Below are 20,292 nucleotides of genomic sequence, written 5' to 3' on the forward strand. Positions count from 1 at the left end.
AGGCACTTGTTAGTTGTTACTTCTAATCCAAACATGAACAATATATATTGATGAAAAAAACTACAAATGAATCAATGAACATACAAGTATACAAGGCACTGTATGCCAAGTAAGGAACATACTACATAAAAGTAAAACACTTTCCCATTTAAATAATTAAACATTAGCTAGAAACCTTATAGAATAATAAGGAATTAAGAAAACTTACAAAATCTAGCAAATGTAATAGAAAGCATAACAGTACAAACAATGATAAGGGCCAATCTCCTACAAGCCATAGCTGATCTTTGTTAATTATCTATAAATATACAAATAAAATGGTATACATATAGTTAATTATTATTATAACAGTAGATGATGAATGATCCAATACAGAAGCCATCAATGGAGAAGAAAACTCAGAGCATAGACAGTGAATCAGAAAATGGTGACACAACAAAGAGGGCACAGGATTCGGTAGTCCAAGAACCTTTAGACCACTTAGTAGTCCAAACTAAAAACATATTTTTGGAGTTTTTTTATCAATTACTACGTAGTCCTTGAACTAATTTTAATTACAAATTAACCCCATATATTTTATTTAATTATAAAAATAATTTTTTATTTTATAAATTATTATTTTATCAATTATCTATTATATTTATTAACAATCAAATACAAAAATAACAACCAATTATATCCTCCATTCATCCTAATAATTCCAATTGATTAAAAAATTAACTTTGATCTCGTTACGTTCGTCCATGGCTTCCAAATCGTGTTTCCTTGAAATTCAATCGATTGGTTTTTCAAAACAATCGATTGAATGATAACTCAATCGATTGGTTTACACTATATCACAAAACAATCGATTGAAAGTTGTAAGGTAGAATGGTAAAAAGCTTAAACCAATCGATTGTTTATACTTTCCAATCGAATGAATGCCTCAAAACAATTGATTGTTGTTGTTACTCAATCGATTGAATTCACAAAAACAACATGGATTTGCCAAATACAATCGATTGGAAAGTGATGACATTAAAGTTTTAGCCAAATTCAATCGATTGGTAATGTAATCCAATCGATTGGAAGGTGATGAAGTTGAATGTTTTGCCAATTTCAATCGATTGGTAATGGTACCCATCTACTCAATCAATTGTTTTTTATTATACCAATAAGCTATTGAACCAACTTGGTTAAACTTGGTTACCAAAATAATTTCGTCATGTAGTATCACGGATTTAATTAATACTAGTAGAAATACATTTCCTTCGTCCAAACTAGACCAAACTACAGGATCAATGATTTAAGTTAAGTGATAAAAATTGTTCTTATGTTAATACATTGATATTGGTGCAAGAAGATAATAAGATCCTGATCATGGTGATTGAAAAAAAAAATTGGATTAATGAGGATTTGTACAACCTATTTGTGATTTATGAAAGTAGAATAGAATAAATTGTGCAAAATCCTACAGAATTCTGAAAAATGAGAACATTACCAATTGATTGAGTAGATGGATATTCCATTACCAATCGATTGAAATTGGCAAAACATTCAACTTCATCACCTTCCAATCGATTGGATTACATTACCAATCGATTGAATTTGGCTAAACCTTCAATGTCATCACTTTCCAATCGATTGTATTTGGCAGATCCATGTTGTTTTCGTGAATTCAATCAATTGAGTAACAACAACAATCGATTATTTTGAGGCATTCATTCGATTGGAAAGTATAAACAATCGATTGGTTTAAACTTTTTACCATTCTACCTTACAACTTTCAATCGATTGTTTTGTGATATAGTGTAAACCAATCGATTGAATTTCAAGGAAACACGATTTGGAAGCCATGGACGAATGTAATGAGATCAAAGTTAATTTTTTAATCAATTGAAATTATTAGGATGAATGGAGGATATAATTGGTTATTATTTTTGTATTTGATTGTTAATAAATATAATAGATAATTGATAAAATAATAATTTATAAAATAAAAAACTATTTTTATAATTAAATAAAATATATGGGGTTGATTTGTAATTAAAATTAGTTCAAAGACTACGTAGCAATTGATAAAAAAACTCCAAAAATATGTTTTCTACTTGGACTACTAAGTGGTCCAAAGGTTCCTGGACCACCGAATCCTGAGCCAACAAAGAGTGGTAGTGAACTTAAAGTCAAACCAATAAGCCAATCATCAATGGCAGCAAGATCATCACAAGTAGAATAAACAAAGAACAAAATTATAATTCAACACTAATAATAACAAGCAATTCTCAACTGTGACACGAGAAAGCTTCTAACACATACATCACTATAGAAATTGAACCAGACACAGAAAAAACACTAATTAAATACAAAATTGTGATATAGAACCCTAATTAAATTTAACACAGGCCCTAATTGCCTAAATCAGGAAAAAAAATTAAAAGCCTACCTATTGTGACGAGGGAGAGCGAATCGAGCAGGGATAGACGAAGCAAAGGCAGCACGATTAGCAAAAAAATTGTAGAACCAGAAAATATTGTAGAACCCTAAAAACCAGAACAACGAATCCTCAAAAAAATTGTCAAACCAGAAAATTCATACACACCATTGATCTCTATTCAGTGCTAATGTCTCACTTCATCGTCACTACCATCTCAGTTCTCCATCTCGGTTCATCATCACCAAGGCTAACTTGTCGTTCTTCACTGTTCTTTGTCTCTAAGAACAGAGAATGAGCAGTTTTGACCAAGACCGACTGAGTGGTTACGAGAGGGATAGAGAGATTTTGAGACATTAGAATGTAGAGCCGGAGTGGTGAGTAGAGATGAATCAATTACAAATGAAGAGTGTGACGTAGCGTCACAGAGTTATCTTCTTCGCAGTGTCGCATCTTCGCATCTCAATCCCATATCAGTCACCGTCGCACCTCTTTCTCATGGCCACAGCTTAGTTCCTATCGCAGCTCGCCCCGCCTCCTCTGTTCTGTTGCTCTCTACCAGTCGTGGTTCCGTTACTCAATGCCTCCCTGCCATTAGCCATCGTCTGTCCAGTGCCGGCACCGTAAATGAGTGTTTGAGAGATGAGAGTGTGTGGTTTTGGAGATAAACAAGCAAGGGTTTCAAGAGAATTAAAAGGGGAAAAGGGATTTTACTTTTTTAGAGATATCAGAGTGTTCAAATCCAAAGCGATCCAAATTAAATTACTCATCCAATTTAATCCAAACCGAAAATCAATTTAAATTGCATTCATTCAGATTTGATTGGATTCTATTTTTTACAAACCACTGGATCGAATCAAATTTTAGATCTACTTTTTATAACCAATCCAATCCAATCCAAACTGCACAATATGCTATAATATTATTATTTTATTATTATATTTACAATTATACTTATAACATGTTATATTTTTTATACATTTTTATATTATTCATGTATTATTATTATTTAATAAATATTTCATGTTCAAAATTTTATTTATTTATTTATTTTAACTAACCTATAATTTTATTTCTATTGTTATATTATTGTTAGCTTTTTAAGATATTGTTAAGACTTGTTATGTCATTGTTGATTATTTAAAATTTGATGTTGAGACTTGTTATATGTATTTAATTTTTTTAATTTATAAAACCACAAATCCAATCCAATCCAAATCGCTTGAAATTGGATTGGATTGGATCATTTTTTTTAAAAAAAAAAGCATCCAATCCAAACCGCACCACAAACATCCCAATCAGAGAGGTTTCAGAGAATTAGAAGGGAGAAGGGAAAGGGAAAAGGAAAGGGTTTTTCAAGATTAAGGGTAAAGAAAGGGTTTCACGGGTTTATTAAGAAGGAGGGTGAAAACGGCAAAGAATTTGGTAAACTATGATTTCTTATAAGTAAGTATTCGGTATTTAAATTTCATCTCATGTATGCAATAATTCATTAACTAGTGACAAACTATTAAACAGAATTTTGATCTGTAACAGATTAATTATTGACTTGTCGAGTGAAGAAATACGAAAAAGGTAAAGGTATATATGATGGCGGATTTCAAGTTGGATTCACAAAAATAAATGTACTAGTTTATTTTAAAAAAAAAAAAAGGCATCTATTTGGCCTAGGAGTCAGCCAGCTTAATTTGCTACTTTTTCTGGTTAATTGAGCTAAGTCGTTTAGGCTTGCATTTTTACGAGTTTGATTTTAGAGTCAAATACACACGACTTTGGGACTTTAATTATTCTCTCGTTTAAAATAGCTTTAGATTACTAACAAAGTTGTGACAAATTATATTATCGTGCTTGGCAAATTTACTTCAAACTTTTCATGAATTTTCTATGGATTTATATAGAGGTTAGCGATTAGTAGCAACATAAAATAAGTGAGGAAAGTCTATCAGTTGTTAAACAGTCGCTAATTCCTCACTAAATAAACTTTTGATTAGTGACTCAATGGCGACCAGTTACTTCTAACATTTTCTCGATTAGCTTTGGATTTGTTATAACTCTATGACGGATTTCCAGCGAGATTAGCGAGTAATTTGCTACAAAATAGGTAGGATATAGCTTTTGCTTTGCGACAAGATTGCAGTTGCCAAATCGCTCGCTAAATTAACCTTGCGATAACTTAACGACAAATGTATTTCACTTGCTAATCAGTGACTTGAAATCAGCGAACGAAGTGTGTCAGTTGTTAAACGGTCGCAAATTTCTTACTACTTAGGTCGTAGGCGCTCAATATCCATATTTCCACTTTAGCGACTAATTAGCAAGGAACACTTTCCTAGCTGAATGATTTATCCGTTGAAATGAGTTAGCGACGACTGTTTTCTGTTGCTACCCTAATTTTGATTTTGCAATATTATGCGACAAATTAGCGAGAAACTAGTTGCTAGCTAAAAATAAAAACTTTTGTTACAAATTCGCTTGAAAATTGCTCATCGCAAAATGCATTTCAAGTCTTTGTGATGGATTAGGTAGTAACATTGTTCCTCACTAATTAGCCTTTTCGCATAAAGTTTATTTAGCAACGAACTAGTGTGCGAATTGTTTCTCACTAATTGTATATCAAACACTTGCGACGGAATAGTGACAATAATATCCCTCGTACTATAATTTTATTCGATTGAACCCTTAAGTGACTGATTTGTTAGAACATTGTCACTCGCTAATTAATTTGTGACAAATTAGCGAGAAAATTTTCCTCGCTCATTTTTTAGCTACAAAGTCAATTTGCGAGAAACAAACTTTCTCGTGAATCTCTCGCTACTCAGTCGCTTTTCTTATGTTCGAATATTTTGTGACTGCTCATTAATTTTGTCGTTAGTGCGTCACTAATTTCTTGAAAATTAGTGACTAATTAGTGACAAAAAATATTTCTCACAAAAATTCGTCGCTAATTTGTCAAATTCTTGTAGTGTGTGCGAACGCTCTCAACAGTAGGCATATCCCTGTGTGTGCGTGTGCCCCAGAATGTACGTACGCATGTTTTCAAATATTCATAGGGTGTGCGTACACACAAGTCAAACCATAGCCACTTCTCAAAGCACGCACACAGCAATGTGTGTGCGCATACAAATCAGAACTCACAATTTCTGCAACATCAAAAAAATCATATTTTTGACTCAAACTTCTAACGATCATATCTTTTTCTACAAAATTTCGATTTCCACGAAGTATATACCATTTTAAAGCTTTTTGAATTATCTTTAGTTTGATATAAAATTCATTCAATTTCAAAAACTATACCTCAAGATATGATCCGCCCAAGTTCGTCAAAAATCTATTTTTACCAAAAATGTTTAAAACTCAATTTTACGAAAAATCTCAATTCAAAACCAAACAATTCCCAACCCAACAATACCAAGACCACAATAAAAAGTCCTACCAATCCTCTCTCAACTCAACCATCAATAATATCCCAATTACACCATTCTACACCATCAAAATCCTTATTCATCAACATCCAAAATCATCATAAACACTCATAATTCTCCTCATTCATCAATAACATTCCCATTAATCGTCATTAATCATCAACAATACCAACAACTCTCAACAATCATAATAAATCTCAACATCAACAACCATTAACATATAATATCACTCCTCAACCATATCCACTCCATACAATATTATATCAATCACTAAATCACAATTCACATTCAATTAACATATATATTCAATTCAATCTTATCCAAAGGTCAACTAACCTAAGTGTCTAGAAACATTACATATTACATAAAGAAAACAAAAACCATACATTGGTCGATTTCCAAAATACATCAAACACCAAAACGAAGCCACCAAGCTCAATCCAAAGCCTCAAACCAACTTCAACAAACACCAAAACTCAATCTAACATCACGTAACATACAAACATCAAACCCAAGATTCACAAAAACAACTAAACACAAGGCTTTAGTGAAATCATACCTTATCCAACGAGATTAGGGATAAATTTCAATAATCACCCGCAACTAGAGATCACCTAAACAAATAAAATCACAAAACTTACTCAAAAACCAAACCCAAAAATGCAAAATTATTAGGGCTGGAAACTGGAGATTGAGTTTCGATTTCTTACCCACAAAACTTAGCTAGAAATGAAGAGCTTGATGAGAGCTTCGTGTGGCCACAAATGGCTCGTCAATCGGAGTTCCGTAACTCAAGTTATGGCTCACAGAAAGTGACAATGAATAGTGACACCCCTTTTCTTCTCCATTCTCTCTCAATCCGCGCCTCTCTCTCTCTCTCTCTCTCTCTCTTTGTGATGAAAATGAGCTGAAAGCTCATTTGTTAGGGTATTTATATGTTGGACTTGGGCCCAACTTGGGTCCTGTCCAACCCGCTATGTATTTTTGGTTCGTTTGGCCCACTTTGGGTCAAAACCTTTAAGATTAGTGTCCGATTGTTAATTCTAAATTATTTTTGTCCTTTCAAAATAATAAATTAAATTTTCAAAATCACATTTTCCAAAATACGTGGTATCAGACAGACTAGAGCCAATACTACCGGCTTAAGCTCCGATATGTATTTTTATAAAAATTTTCTGCAAAAAATACATTTTTCAACTCAAAAAAATTCATTGAATTCAAATTTCACTTTTATATTTTAAAAAAAATATTTTTATATTTTTGAACCGATTTTGGGGCAATTAAAATTATTATTTTATTAAAGCGTTCACTCCAGTTCTTACATTGAGGGTTGTTCTTTTGAAATTATTGTTGAATTGGTCTTAAATTTTTTGATAAATTAGCCACCCAAGGTATATTTATTACAAATCAAAAAATTTTAGAACAAAATTAAAACAAAATAAAATTTAAGGGTATTTTTTGAGTTTATTGAATATGTCACATTTATATAGACCATTAGATTTTATTAGATGAATATCAAAGGCTAACATAAAAGAAGAGTATTGATGGACTCTAATAAATACAAAATATCCTAGTACATAAATAAATGCTTTAAATGATAATACTTTAATACACAATACTTTAAACGGTAACAAAATCTTTTATTTTTAAATAATTAAATATAAAACATATAAATACAAAAAATATGAGTATTTTTATTCATTAAGAAAAATTATTTTGCAAAAAAGTTTTATAATATTAAAAAATTATATTAAAATAATATTTTAAACTGTAAAATAAAAATATAAAATAATTAAAATTTTATTTTATATTACTTGACAAATAATTAGATTATTATGTTCAAAATTTATTAACTAACTATTTTTGTTAAAGATATTATTATATAATATAATTTTTCTTCAAAATATTTTAAAAATATAATTTATTTAAAATATTATATATAATACATGAAAATATTAACTTTTTCATCTTTTTAATTTTTTTTAGAAAAACATAATAAATAAGTAAAAGTGATTTTATGTTTGGATACTTTAGTTAAAAGCACTTATTTAAAAGATGTTATTGTTTGGATACAAAAATACAAAAGTACTTTTATAATAATAAAATTACTTAAAGGAACATTTAATCATAAAAGAATTTATTAATAATAATAAAAAAATTATTTATACTAATTTATTTGATGTGATAATTGATCTCTTATATTGTCTCTTATTTCTTCCATTGCCCGAATATCTTCTTGTGTTGGTTCTTCCCATTTATTAATTTCATAATTTGTTGATCTATTTTTTACAATAGTACCGTCATCTTTATTGGCTTGTAACGAAACAATATCTTCAAACTTTTGTGAAATACTTATGTCATCAGAATCCATTATTCTTATAAAAGTATGAAGGGTGAAACATGCAACAATGATATCACGCTGGATTTTAAATTTGGCTCTTAATGGCATGTTTTGTAGTATCTTCCATCTTGCTCTGCATACCCCAAAAGTCCTTTCAATTACTGTCCTTAAACTTGAATGACAATAGTTGAACTTTTCATTGTTTGATCTAAAATTTGGTGCTAATCTAAATTGTGGAATATGATACCTTGTATGACGATAAGGTCCTAAGAATCCCTTAAAGTTGGATAACCAGCATCAACTAAGTAATATTTACCTGAAATACATCAAAAAATATACAAAAATCAAGCCACATATTATCATGGAAATGAATGTAACCTCAAAATAAACTTAAATGACATAACTAACCTTCTAGTGGATGTGAAAAATTTAGCTTTTTTGTTCGAAGTGCCTCCGTAAAAATTCTTGTATCATGTGTAGAATATTTTCAACCAGCCCATATAAATGTAAAATACATATTAAAATCACACACAAATTATAAAATAAGATAACAAAGCAAAAAATACTATTCACAATGTCATTATTAAATAAAGTTCCAAAATATAAAATCAAAACACAAATTATAACATTGTCACTAAATTAAAGTTCAACAATAACGATAATAAGAATTCATGCAGAAAAAAATAAAAATAAAGTTTAGAGACGGTTCATGTCATTCAATTTAAAAGATTCTAGCCATCCAAGTTGTTGATTGGGATCATCACTCAATGCAATGAAAGTTTCTCTATATTGTGGCTTAGCCATTAATCTAATTCCCAAATAGAAGTGTGGACTATATGGTTCTAGGCCAGGTAATTTGCGTAACAACGTGATGCAATTTTCTATGGAGTAAGGATCATCTCCCTTAGTTGTAGCTTTTGACTCCACACCAACCAAAATACGATCAAGTGAGTCCTGTAATCTAAATGCTATTCCAGCTCGTTTCTCAACTTTTTTGTTTGAAGTCTTCCTTCTTTTCTCTCTAGTAGGCCTTTGAACAACTGTATAATTAGTAATGTCTTCTTCAATAAATTCATTTGTATAATTCATGTCACCTCTACTCTCTAAATCTTCATTGTTCTGATTAAATTCTTCAGGATTTGGATCTTCCGATGGCACTTAAGCCCAATAACCAGTAGCTACGATGTCCTTGAAATATTGTTCAAACCTATCTAAAGATTTAGGACCTTCATTCTTAAACTTAGTGAATTCTGGATTAATCTGTTTAAAATATACAAAAGAATAAATATAAAAGATATCTAATAAATTTTAAAGATAAAATTAACTTATTATATTATTTTATAATGCAAAATTAATATACCTTAATTTTATCAGTCCACCAAGATTTAGAAGCTAAACTGTTTTTTTCTCATGATCCCAACCAAGACCAGTCTCTTGTCCAACTAATTTAGCCCATAATTGAAAATAAGATTTAAGAGCATCCCATCTATTAGTTGTCTACGCACATATGGAAGTCCTGTTCTCTCTCTAATTTTTTTTTATAGAATTTTCCAACCAATTTTGCTGAAATGTTTATTAGGTCTATTACCATCTCGTATCTCTTCCACACAAATAGTCAAAAATATTTCAGTATTTCAATCATTCCATTTTGCTTTTATAGTTTCTACTTCTCCTTCATTTGTTGCATCTTCGTTTTCAATATTCACTTTACTAGAACCCCTTCTTGGATTTAGTTTTGGAGCCATACTATATAAATTATAAATCATATCAAATTTTATAATGTATAATGTTAATAAAATAAATTGTAATATAAATAATAATCGTGAATATAATAACACACTAAATAAAAATAAAATACTATGATAAAAGTCAAATAAAAATCACAAATAAATTAATAATAATAATGACAAAATGATAAAAAAATAAAAAAACAAATAATAATAACGTAAAGTAATATGAAGACAGAGACAATATAAAAAGAAAGCAAATAATAATAACAATATGAAAAAAATAGTAAAAAAAATAAAAGAAAGCAAATAATAATAACTTACAGTAATATGAAGCCTATAATAATAACAATATAAAGAAGAAAAGGGTAAAAGAAAAGAACCTAATGATTTGTTGTTGAGTGTATAGAAAAACAATAATATTTTAACTTTCAACCTTTATATATATATATTTCACAAAAGCTGAACCAATATGTTATATTTTTATTTGTGAATCATTTCAGATTTTTTATTTTTTTATATTTTGATACTTGTATATTTTTTTATATTTATATATGATTATATTTTATATCAAATTATTAAAGATTTTATCTCAAAATATTACATGATTATGCAATAGTAAATTTGGTAAAATATTACATAATAATGTTTCCAAAATATCAGACACAGAATCCTAAAAATCTCAAACATCAAGCTAAGGTTAACACGGTATAAAATATAAATTCATCTATGAAAATAAAAATAAAAATAAAAGATATCACGTATAATTATAGCAAAAGAAAATAAAAATTGCGTTGGTTTTGTATGAATTAGTTAATTGACTTTTCATATATGTATTGAAAACACAAAATAGATAAAAAAAAAAATAGCATGAAGAGAACCAGAAATTACCAGAGGAGCTGTGGTTTGAGTTGGAACCTAGGCATGAAGGAGACATTGAATGTATAGTACATTCATCTATGAAAGAAAGGGGTTAAAAGATGTCTTTTTAAAATTTTAGTAAGGATATTTTTGTCTATTAATGATTACAAAACATCTTTTTTTTAAGAAAAAAAGATCTTTTAAAAAAAGATGTAAATTGTAGCTTCTCAAAAAAGATAATTTTTTTATTTTTCTAGTGCTTTTACTTTTACTACTAAAAATTTGTCAAACACACTACAAAATAAAAAAAAATCTTTTTTAATTAAAAAAGATCTTTTTTTTATCAAAAAAATGGTATCCAAACATGCACTAAGACCTAAACTAATTAAATTTACAAATTAAAATATTAAAATTGTATACAAAGTCAAACTATTCCAAAAATATAGTTATATAAATATACTTTTTTTATGCCTTTTCCAAAATAATATATACACTATATTATTTCTTTTACACCTATATATATGGATTTGTCTAAAAAAATTGAAAAAAATAAATTATTATTTATTTAGTTTTTTCAAAAATTTTGACAAAAAAAATTAATATTTTCATGTATTATATATAATTTCTTAAATAAATTTTACTTTTACTAATATTTTGATAAAAAATTATATTATATAATATACTTAACAAAGTATTTAGTTAATAAATATAAATATAATAATTTAATTATTTGTCAAGTAATATAAAATAAACTTTAATTATTTTATATTTTTATGTTGTAGTTTAAAATATTATTTTAATATAATTTTTTAATATTATAAATTTTTTTTACATAATAATTAATCCTAATGAATAAAAAATACTTATATTTTTTGTATTTATCTCTTTTATACTTTTTGGAACAAAAAACTTTCACCTTTTTATAATGAAATATGTGATAATCTTTTTAATATATATATATATATATATATATATATTCTTTTTATATATTAAATAATTATAATAATATAATAACATTAAAATCAAATAACATATTAAATTTGTTACATTTAAATTTAAAAAATTATATATTTTATTCTTGGCTTTAATAAAATATATTTTTAATAAATTATATATGATGAAAATTATTTTGTGAAAGATATTTGTATACCAATTTCTCATATATATATTAGAAATAATAAAAAAAATGATCTTATTATAAATATATAATTATAAATATTATATATATAAAACTATAAATGTTAAATTTAAAAAATAATTTTAAATTATTATCTACTTAATATTATCACAAAATAAATATGAATAAGAACGACTAGAAGAGAGAGTCATGAGGTGACATATATATTAGAGAATTTAAAGAATAAAAAAATATATACCAGACCTATATCAATCACTATTACATACACATATGATACATATACGTAGTTGATACATATTATTTATTCAGTTTTTCTAAAAAAATTTAAAAATATATTTTCATGTATTACATATATAAAATATTTTAAATAAATTATATTTTGACAAATATTTGATAAAAAATTATATTATATAATAATATTTTTAACAAAAGTAGTTAGTTAATAAGTATTGAATATAATAATCTAATTATTTATCAAGTAATATAAAATAAAATTTAATTATTTTATATTTTTATATTATATTTTAAAATATCATTTTAATATATTTTTTAATATTATAGAAAATTTTTCTATAATAATTAACTTTAATGAATAAAAAATATTTATATTTTTTGTATTTATATGTTTTATATTTTTAATTACATAAGTTTGATTAGTTTAGGTTAAACTAATATAAGTAAATATATAATGTGATAGGTATGTATTTAGAATTATATTATTTATTCTATTTTTCTAAAAAAATATTGAGAAAAATAAAAAAGTTAATATTTTTATGTATATATAATATTTTAAATAAATTATACTTTTAAAATATTTTGATGAAAAATTATATTATATAATAATATCTTTAACAAAAGTAGTTAGTTAATAAATTTTGAATATAATAATTTAATTATTTGTCAAGTAATATAAAATTAAATTTTAATTATTTTATATTTTTATGTTACAGTTTAAAACATCATTTTAATATAACTTTTTAATATTATAAAAATTTCTTACATAATAATTAATCTTAATGAATAAAAAATACTCATATATTTGATATTTATATATTTTATATTTAATTATTTAAAAATAAAAAATTTTATTGTCATTTAAAATATTATGTATTAAAATATTATCATTTAAAGTATTTATTTGTGTACTAAAATATTCTGTATTTATTAGAGTCTATTAATACTCTTCTTTTATATTAATCTTTAATTTTTATCTAATAAAATCTAATAGTCTATATAAATATGACACATCCAATAAACACATATTGTGCTGTTTTAGACATGCCTTTCTCTTTTAGTCTTTTTCATCCGCTATCGCCTTTTTTTTTTTTTTTTCAATAGCGTTATTAGTAGGAAATGTTAAGTGTTAATTAATATTCCTACATCTAACTTACAATGTTTTTATTCACACTTTTATGTAATTTAACTTTAGTCCTAAAAGTTATTTTGTTTGTTGTCAAATATGTTTATAGAGCCGCCCGTAACTGAAAGGTACTTTAATAGAAAGAAAAGAGAAAAAAGTGTGTTTTTACGTAGGCTTGAAAAATGAATAAAAGGGTGCATGTATTACGAGATCACTAACGTAACAATTCCCGTGTGTTCACGTTGATTTTTGTAACTTGATAAGCCAAATTTGAGAATGGATCCTCTCAATTTTTTTAATAATTGAGAAAATAAAGTGTAATTTTTTATTATTAATTTTATAAGTGAAATCAAAAATAAATATGAAAGAGAATAATATCATAATCGAATCGGTGATCGAACCGGTCAGGTCACTGGGTCACTGAGTCATTGGTTCAACTGGTAGATCACTGGTTGAACCGATTGACCCGGTCCTATGTAAATAAAAAATAAAATATAGTCAAAAATTTAAAATTAAAATTTAAAATACATATTTTCACTAACATTTTAAAAATATCTAGCTATTCTAAAACAATATGAAACAGGAACAATAAGTATTTTGTTAATTTTATTCTATTATAAATATTTTTATTTTTTATATTAAAATAACTATTATTTTCGAATTTTAATAATTTATTAATTAGTTTATATCTATTATACTATTATATACTACAAGTATTTATTGAAAAATAATATTAATAGATATTATATAATTATAAAAAAAATAAATGAGTTTTTAATTATTATTAAATAAAAATATAATTAATTTAAAAATAAATGAGTTTATAACTAAAATTAAAATAAATTAAATAGAAGTAAATTATTTGCTGAAAGATATATATATATATATATATATATATATATATATTAATTTGCATATATATTGATAATAAAGATATATATATATATATATATCATGTTTTTTCCTGAAGAGTGGGGTAAGAACCCATCTTCGACATTTTGAAAAAATCTTGAAATTCAAGTGGTTCGATCGAACTCGGTCGAACTAATCTTACCGAATTTGACCGATTTGCACCGGTTCATTACCTCATCCAGTCAGATTATCGGACTGGACCGATTTAGAGTTCGGTTCACCAATTTTTTGGTTCGATCCGATTTTGCTAACAGTGTTTTACCCTCTCAATTTTTTTTTAATAATTGAGAGAATTCATTTTTAGCCAAATTTAGACCCATAGTCTGTAGAAGAGGGAAATTATTTTTTTTATTTATTTTTGAAAAAACAGTTGAGAATCTTGATGGGCCAATAATGTTCCTTTGAGTAACGAGACACGTAATAGTCAATACTACCAAGCACCACATTATCATACGTTAATCTTTTATAATTAATTAGATTTTCTTTTAAGTCCTATACTTTGCCCCACATTCTTCTAACAAAATTATAGGAAAATTCCACCAAATATATACATAATGGTGTATTTTGAAATTGTTTGAATGAATTTCTAAAAGAAGTTTTTTTTGTTGAATTATTTTTTTTAAAAGATCTTATTAAAAAGTAAAAATAATTTTATGTTTAGATATCTTATATAAAAAATTTTTTTATTTATTAATTATATTTGAATATAATAATATAAAAATACTTATTTATTTATTATGTAAAAAATATATATTTTTTTAAATATTAAAATAATAACTTTTCAAAAAAAAACTATTTTTTTTAATTTTTCTAGTATTTTTAATTTTACTATTAAAAATTTACCAAACACGTTAAAAATTATAAAAAATATTCTTTTTTATTAAAAAATGATATTTTTTATCAACTTAACACCCAAACAAGCACTTTATTTAGGATTATTAAAGGAAAAATTTAACACAGGGAATGAGCATATCAGGCAGGTGATCGAATCGTACTTTCAGAATAACTACTGTTCAGGTCAGGTAACCACAGAACAATGAAATTCAACTCTCATATCTCATGTAGCAGAAGAATTTCCATCAAAGGAAATTCAAGAGATTGAGGTGTATCATTCTCTTAGTTGTCTAGCACCTGTTATGGAAGAACGCCCACAACATATGTACAAGAACTCAGTAATGTTGAATAGCCTAACATGCTAACTGGAAAATTGACCAAAAATCATCATGACATAGAAGAGCAAGTGTTTATCATTTCCTCTATCGCCCGGAAGTTTTCTGCAGCAGCAATCCATATTTAAGACTTGAGCACCCTCTCAATGGCAGCCACATAAAACTCCTTTGGCATAGTGCCAATTACAGAATCACATTTCTCGCCATTTTTAAACAGCAGAACCACTGGTACAGCCTTAATTTCGTAGTCATCAGCAATTTCCATATCAGTGTCTGTGTTCACCTTGAAGCACTTGAGTTTCCCAGCATACTCAATTTCGATCTCATCCATCACACGGTGTACCATCTTGCACGGGCCACACCAATTTGCATAGAATTCAACAAGGACTGGGGTTTCACTGTTCAGAATCAAATTTTCCCATAGGTCTTTTGTTACTGGTGTAGCTGCTAAACAATAACAAGCACAGAGAATTAAGAAACCATCTAATGATTCAAGCCATAATACATATTGACATACCAAATATGACAAATTGGAAAGACGAACAACTCAGTAGGAAACATCAATGAATAGAGGAATTAACCTTTAACCAACAAGTAGTGTCATCTTTCAACAAACACATACACACTATGTCTTAGTCTTTTCATTTTGTAGTGGAGGGAAGACAATGTATCTCATTTGTTAGATTATACTCCAAAACTGTGATTTAATTCAAGCAAACTAGAAGCTTGCAGGTTATTTGAGTATATAGTAAAGATCAGGTAGCAGATACATTCAAGCCTGTTAACAGAACCACGAGGAGAAAAGACATGACCCGAAAGCAGTCACAACACTGGGTGCTCAAAATAAGAGAGAAAGGAGAAGGGGGAGACTTGAGAAGGGCGACACAAATAAGTAAACAATGTGCACAAATTTTCAAGTTGGCTACATAGTTCTAAAAACTTGAAAGCATTAGAATTATTGGAATAAAGTTACAAACTCAAACAAGGAATCAACCCACTAATCAACTAGGAAAAAATGCAACTTCCTCGGAATTTAAACAAGCAAAGGAATCTTAGGTCTATAATTCTTGTGATTTGTTGTCATAAGAATAAATCTTCATGAAGATCCTGTATTCTGGTTTTTCTGGTCTTACCAACATAATTATAGGTAACAAACTTGCATTATATTCCTATCATAACTCAGCAAGTTATGCTGGGCACTAGTGATGGACAAGGAACCTTCATTAGATAAATTATATCTCAACCTCTATTCCTATGACTAAATCCATTTCCGATTTCCATGAAATTTCAAGTACAGTTCCCCCCTCAAAATTACAGAGAATAAAAAGAAATACATGATCTGAATGGTCGAATGCATTTCTCTAGGTTGACTACTCACATGATGTGAAGATAATAGTCAAGAATCATTAAATGATTTGACACCTTTGACTAAACTGTTTGACATAACACTATCTACATCTCAACTATGATATTCACATGAATGGAAGTATTCGCCCTTTCTCTAGATAGTATTTTACAAAAAGGGGTTAGAAAAGTGTAGCTGAATGCTGCCAGCTGATTTAAGTAGTTACAGTAGTGGAAGTTAGTTATTTAACTCAAGTGTAACAGCCAGAGTTGGAAGGTTAACTAGAGTTAGTTAGCTTGCTAATTGTGTACATAAGCTCTAACGTGTAGCTTAGCAAGGTGATGTTCATTACCATAAACCAGCTTTCATTTTCTGATCTTTTCACTCCGCTCTGCATTTTCTCTCTACTTCTCTCACTCACTACAACAACTCTGCACTATAGAACAGAGTTTCCACAAAAAGGAAAGCAAGTCTGCATTCTATTTTAAAACAGATGATTAACCACATGTCAACAGGCATTTTCGCTTAATTCTTTTATGAAATATTTTTGCGGCCACAGGCGCGCGATGGGATCTTTAAGTTTAAAAATCAAAGTCAGTTCTCTTTCAACACTCCAAAGGCCTTATATATGTCATTAACAATCCATGGAATTGCAGGGCGAGAAGTGGAAAAATAATACTAATAACAATTTCTTTTCTTTCTAGACTCTAGAACAAAAACAGCAAATACATATTGGTGATCAATAACCATCCAAGATCAAATACGAAGAAAATCTCCATGGAAATTCAAGGCATCTATTTCCAATTTATTACCACTCATTGAGTTACCATATCAACCTGCTTCTCCACATTAAATCATTTACCAGTAACTAGTATTATAAAGATTCAACAAGCAGCTTATTGAAATTTACACACCGCATCAGACCCTAGAAGCATCATTCAACCAATTACAAAATCAGGCCAGAACCTAATAACAGCAACATGAACAAGTTCAAGTCACTTAATATCGCATGATCCTTGAGAACTCATTATTGATATTTAGTTCAAGTCACCAATTATAGAAGGCGATTTGAGGTACCAAAACCCCAAATCTTGTGTCCGAAACAAGAAACCCAGAAACACGAAAATAATAATAATAAAATAATAACTATTAACATAAATAATGGGGAGGGAAAAAAAAAGGAAAACGAAAAACACAGACTTCAACTTTCAGAATCAGCATTGCGCAATTGAACCAAATCAATGACCGCACTATCTTAGCTACTACCTTAGGGCTACATAAATACACAGAGAGAAAGAGAAAAAAAAACAAAGTATTGTAGAGAATACATACCTCTGGTTTGTTGAAGGAAAGGGCGAATCGCGGGGAAAAGATGATGATGGTGATGATGATGATGATGATGATGATGATGCAGGGTTTGAAGGTTTAGGGAGTTGTGGTTGTTTGAGAAAGGGAATGAGGCGCGTTGTGGGTTAAGGTGGGAAGAAAAAGAAGCGAGTATAGGTTTGTTAATGGAAGAGGCAGAAGAAGGGGTGAGTCTGAGGGTGAAGGAAGCCATTGGAGAGAATGGAAGAAAGCTTGAAGAATGTTGAGAGCGAGTGAGAGAAAGAGCAAAGACAGAGAAAGGACAAAGAAATCCGATAAATGAAAACGAATCAATGAAATGAAAGAGAATGAAAAAGGAGAAAAGGGAAGCTGGGAACGCAAATCGAACTAGCTCGCTACTCAATATTCAATATTCAACATCCTCCGGTCAACAATTTTGTGTATATATATGGAGAATGCTACTCAACCCCTCTAAAATAATATGTAAGTTATCTTTCATTATGTGTCACATTGTAATTGGTCCTTATCTTAACCATAGTTGGGTTATTTTATAATTTATTATTCTTAAAATATTAAAGTTCTACTTCCGTTAATTGAAGCACATTCCACTCCTCCATTCTTTGTTTATCACTTTATCACCTAGATTTAGTCCTTCCAAGCACCGTTGCATTCGTGACAAGAAGTGCCAACGTCATCGTCATGCCCTCCCACACAACCTCTCTTCCCAGCATAGTCAGCGCCTCTTTTTGCCGTAGATCACTACTTACTCACATAATTAATGGTTAATTTGGTTATTAAATTTTTTTATTAAAAAAATATATCTTTATTTAATTACGTGATGAAAGATATATTTATATGTAAAATATAATATAATAAAATAAATCTATTCAAAGTATTTAAAAGTATAATTAAAATCATGAACATATAAATATAATAATAAAATTTGTACTCCAAACAAATAAACATATTTTTTTATCATACATATATTATTTAAAAATAAATATATTATTAAAATTAATAACAGAAATTTAAAATGATAAAATTTAACTTTTTTACCGTATTTTTTATAATATTTTTATTTTTTAAATTTTAATTTATTAGTACTTTATTATTTAATTAATAATTAAACAAATTATTTGTATGAAAAATTATTTTTTATATTATATTAGAGAAGAGACCAATATAATAGTTTAAAAAATAAATTGTATAAATATTTAAGAGATAAATATAAAATACATACCAAGATATTCCATTAGATATTTTCAAAATTTATCAGACTGGGGGAATTTTCTTTCGGTGCTGCTACTTCTATTCTGCGCATTAGATATTTTGGCATGTTAACAACTCGTTTAACATTTAAGAGAAACAGAATATTCCATCCTTTTTATGGAGGTTTCTTTTTTTGGTGACTTTTTATGGAGGTTGAATATCGGTCATTTTTCGTTTTCTTATTAGAGAATACCAGCCTCATTTTTTTTTCATATGAAAATATTATTGGTATTTTTAATGGAAATTGAGATATTTGATATATTTACAAATGAAGTTGGGCAGTTATAACACGTGGAAGGTATGCTGACTCAACACGGGGAGGGTATGGTGTCAACGTGTTGCACTCTGATTTGTTGGCGATGCAACATATAATCCGTGTATTGACTATTGAGTATTCTCCCTATATAAAGTAAAGTTTGGTACCATTTATGCCAAGAAAAAAATTGTCTGAATGTGTTTTTGGTGTAATGGAAGGTATTGCAAATTTAGTGATGTATCACAATGGTGAAATTATACGGAATACTCATAAGGGAATGAGCTTTACATGTGAGAATTTGTTTTCGTTTGTGGTTCCATGCACCATGACGTTTATGGAGCTTCAGAACGGTCTCTGTCAAAGCATGGAGAATGATATATTGAGTAGAGTGAGCAATATTCTTTGCTCATTGACAAAGCAAGTATGCAGAATATGTTCCACATTCACTGGCAGACTCAAGTGCGACAGTCAAAGATTAAGCTGTATGTTAAGTTTGAAAATGTAGAGGAAGATGGGATTCAAAATAATTTAGATATAGAGGATGATAGAGCTGAAGTGTACGAAGGAATGAACAGTGATAGCGAAGAGGACTTTGAAACTACTTATGAAGCCAGCGACGAAGACGAGGATGGTGATGTGGGAGGTGAGGGAGCAGTGGAGAATGTAGTGGTTCCTCCCGCAATTAGTCAACCGATAGACGTTCCACCTTTTATGCGTAACCTGGATCTTGACGCCATGCATGCATCAGAATTCCCC

General features: G+C 28.2%; 1 protein-coding gene across 2 annotated transcripts; it reads right to left on the reverse strand.

The window, feature by feature from the left end:
• Positions 1-15,135: 15,135 nt before the first annotated feature.
• LOC112784131 (thioredoxin M3, chloroplastic) lies at positions 15,136-18,433 on the reverse strand. 2 transcript variants are annotated; one of them, XM_025827251.3, is made up of 2 exons: positions 18,018-18,433; positions 15,136-15,784 (listed from the first exon to the last, which is right to left on the reverse strand). In XM_025827251.3, exons 1-2 carry the CDS (start codon positions 18,241-18,243, stop codon positions 15,465-15,467), a joined length of 546 nt encoding a protein of 181 aa, XP_025683036.1. In that variant the 5' UTR covers positions 18,244-18,433; the 3' UTR covers positions 15,136-15,464. The 2 variants fall into 2 exon arrangements, with proteins under 2 accessions (XP_025683036.1, XP_025683035.1); XM_025827250.3 differs by having other exon boundaries at positions 15,136-15,787.
• Between the last annotated feature and the right edge of the window lie 1,859 nt (positions 18,434-20,292).

Source organism: Arachis hypogaea, chromosome 20, assembly GCF_003086295.3.
Source record: "Arachis hypogaea cultivar Tifrunner chromosome 20, arahy.Tifrunner.gnm2.J5K5, whole genome shotgun sequence".
Taxonomy (NCBI): Eukaryota; Viridiplantae; Streptophyta; class Magnoliopsida; order Fabales; family Fabaceae; genus Arachis; species Arachis hypogaea.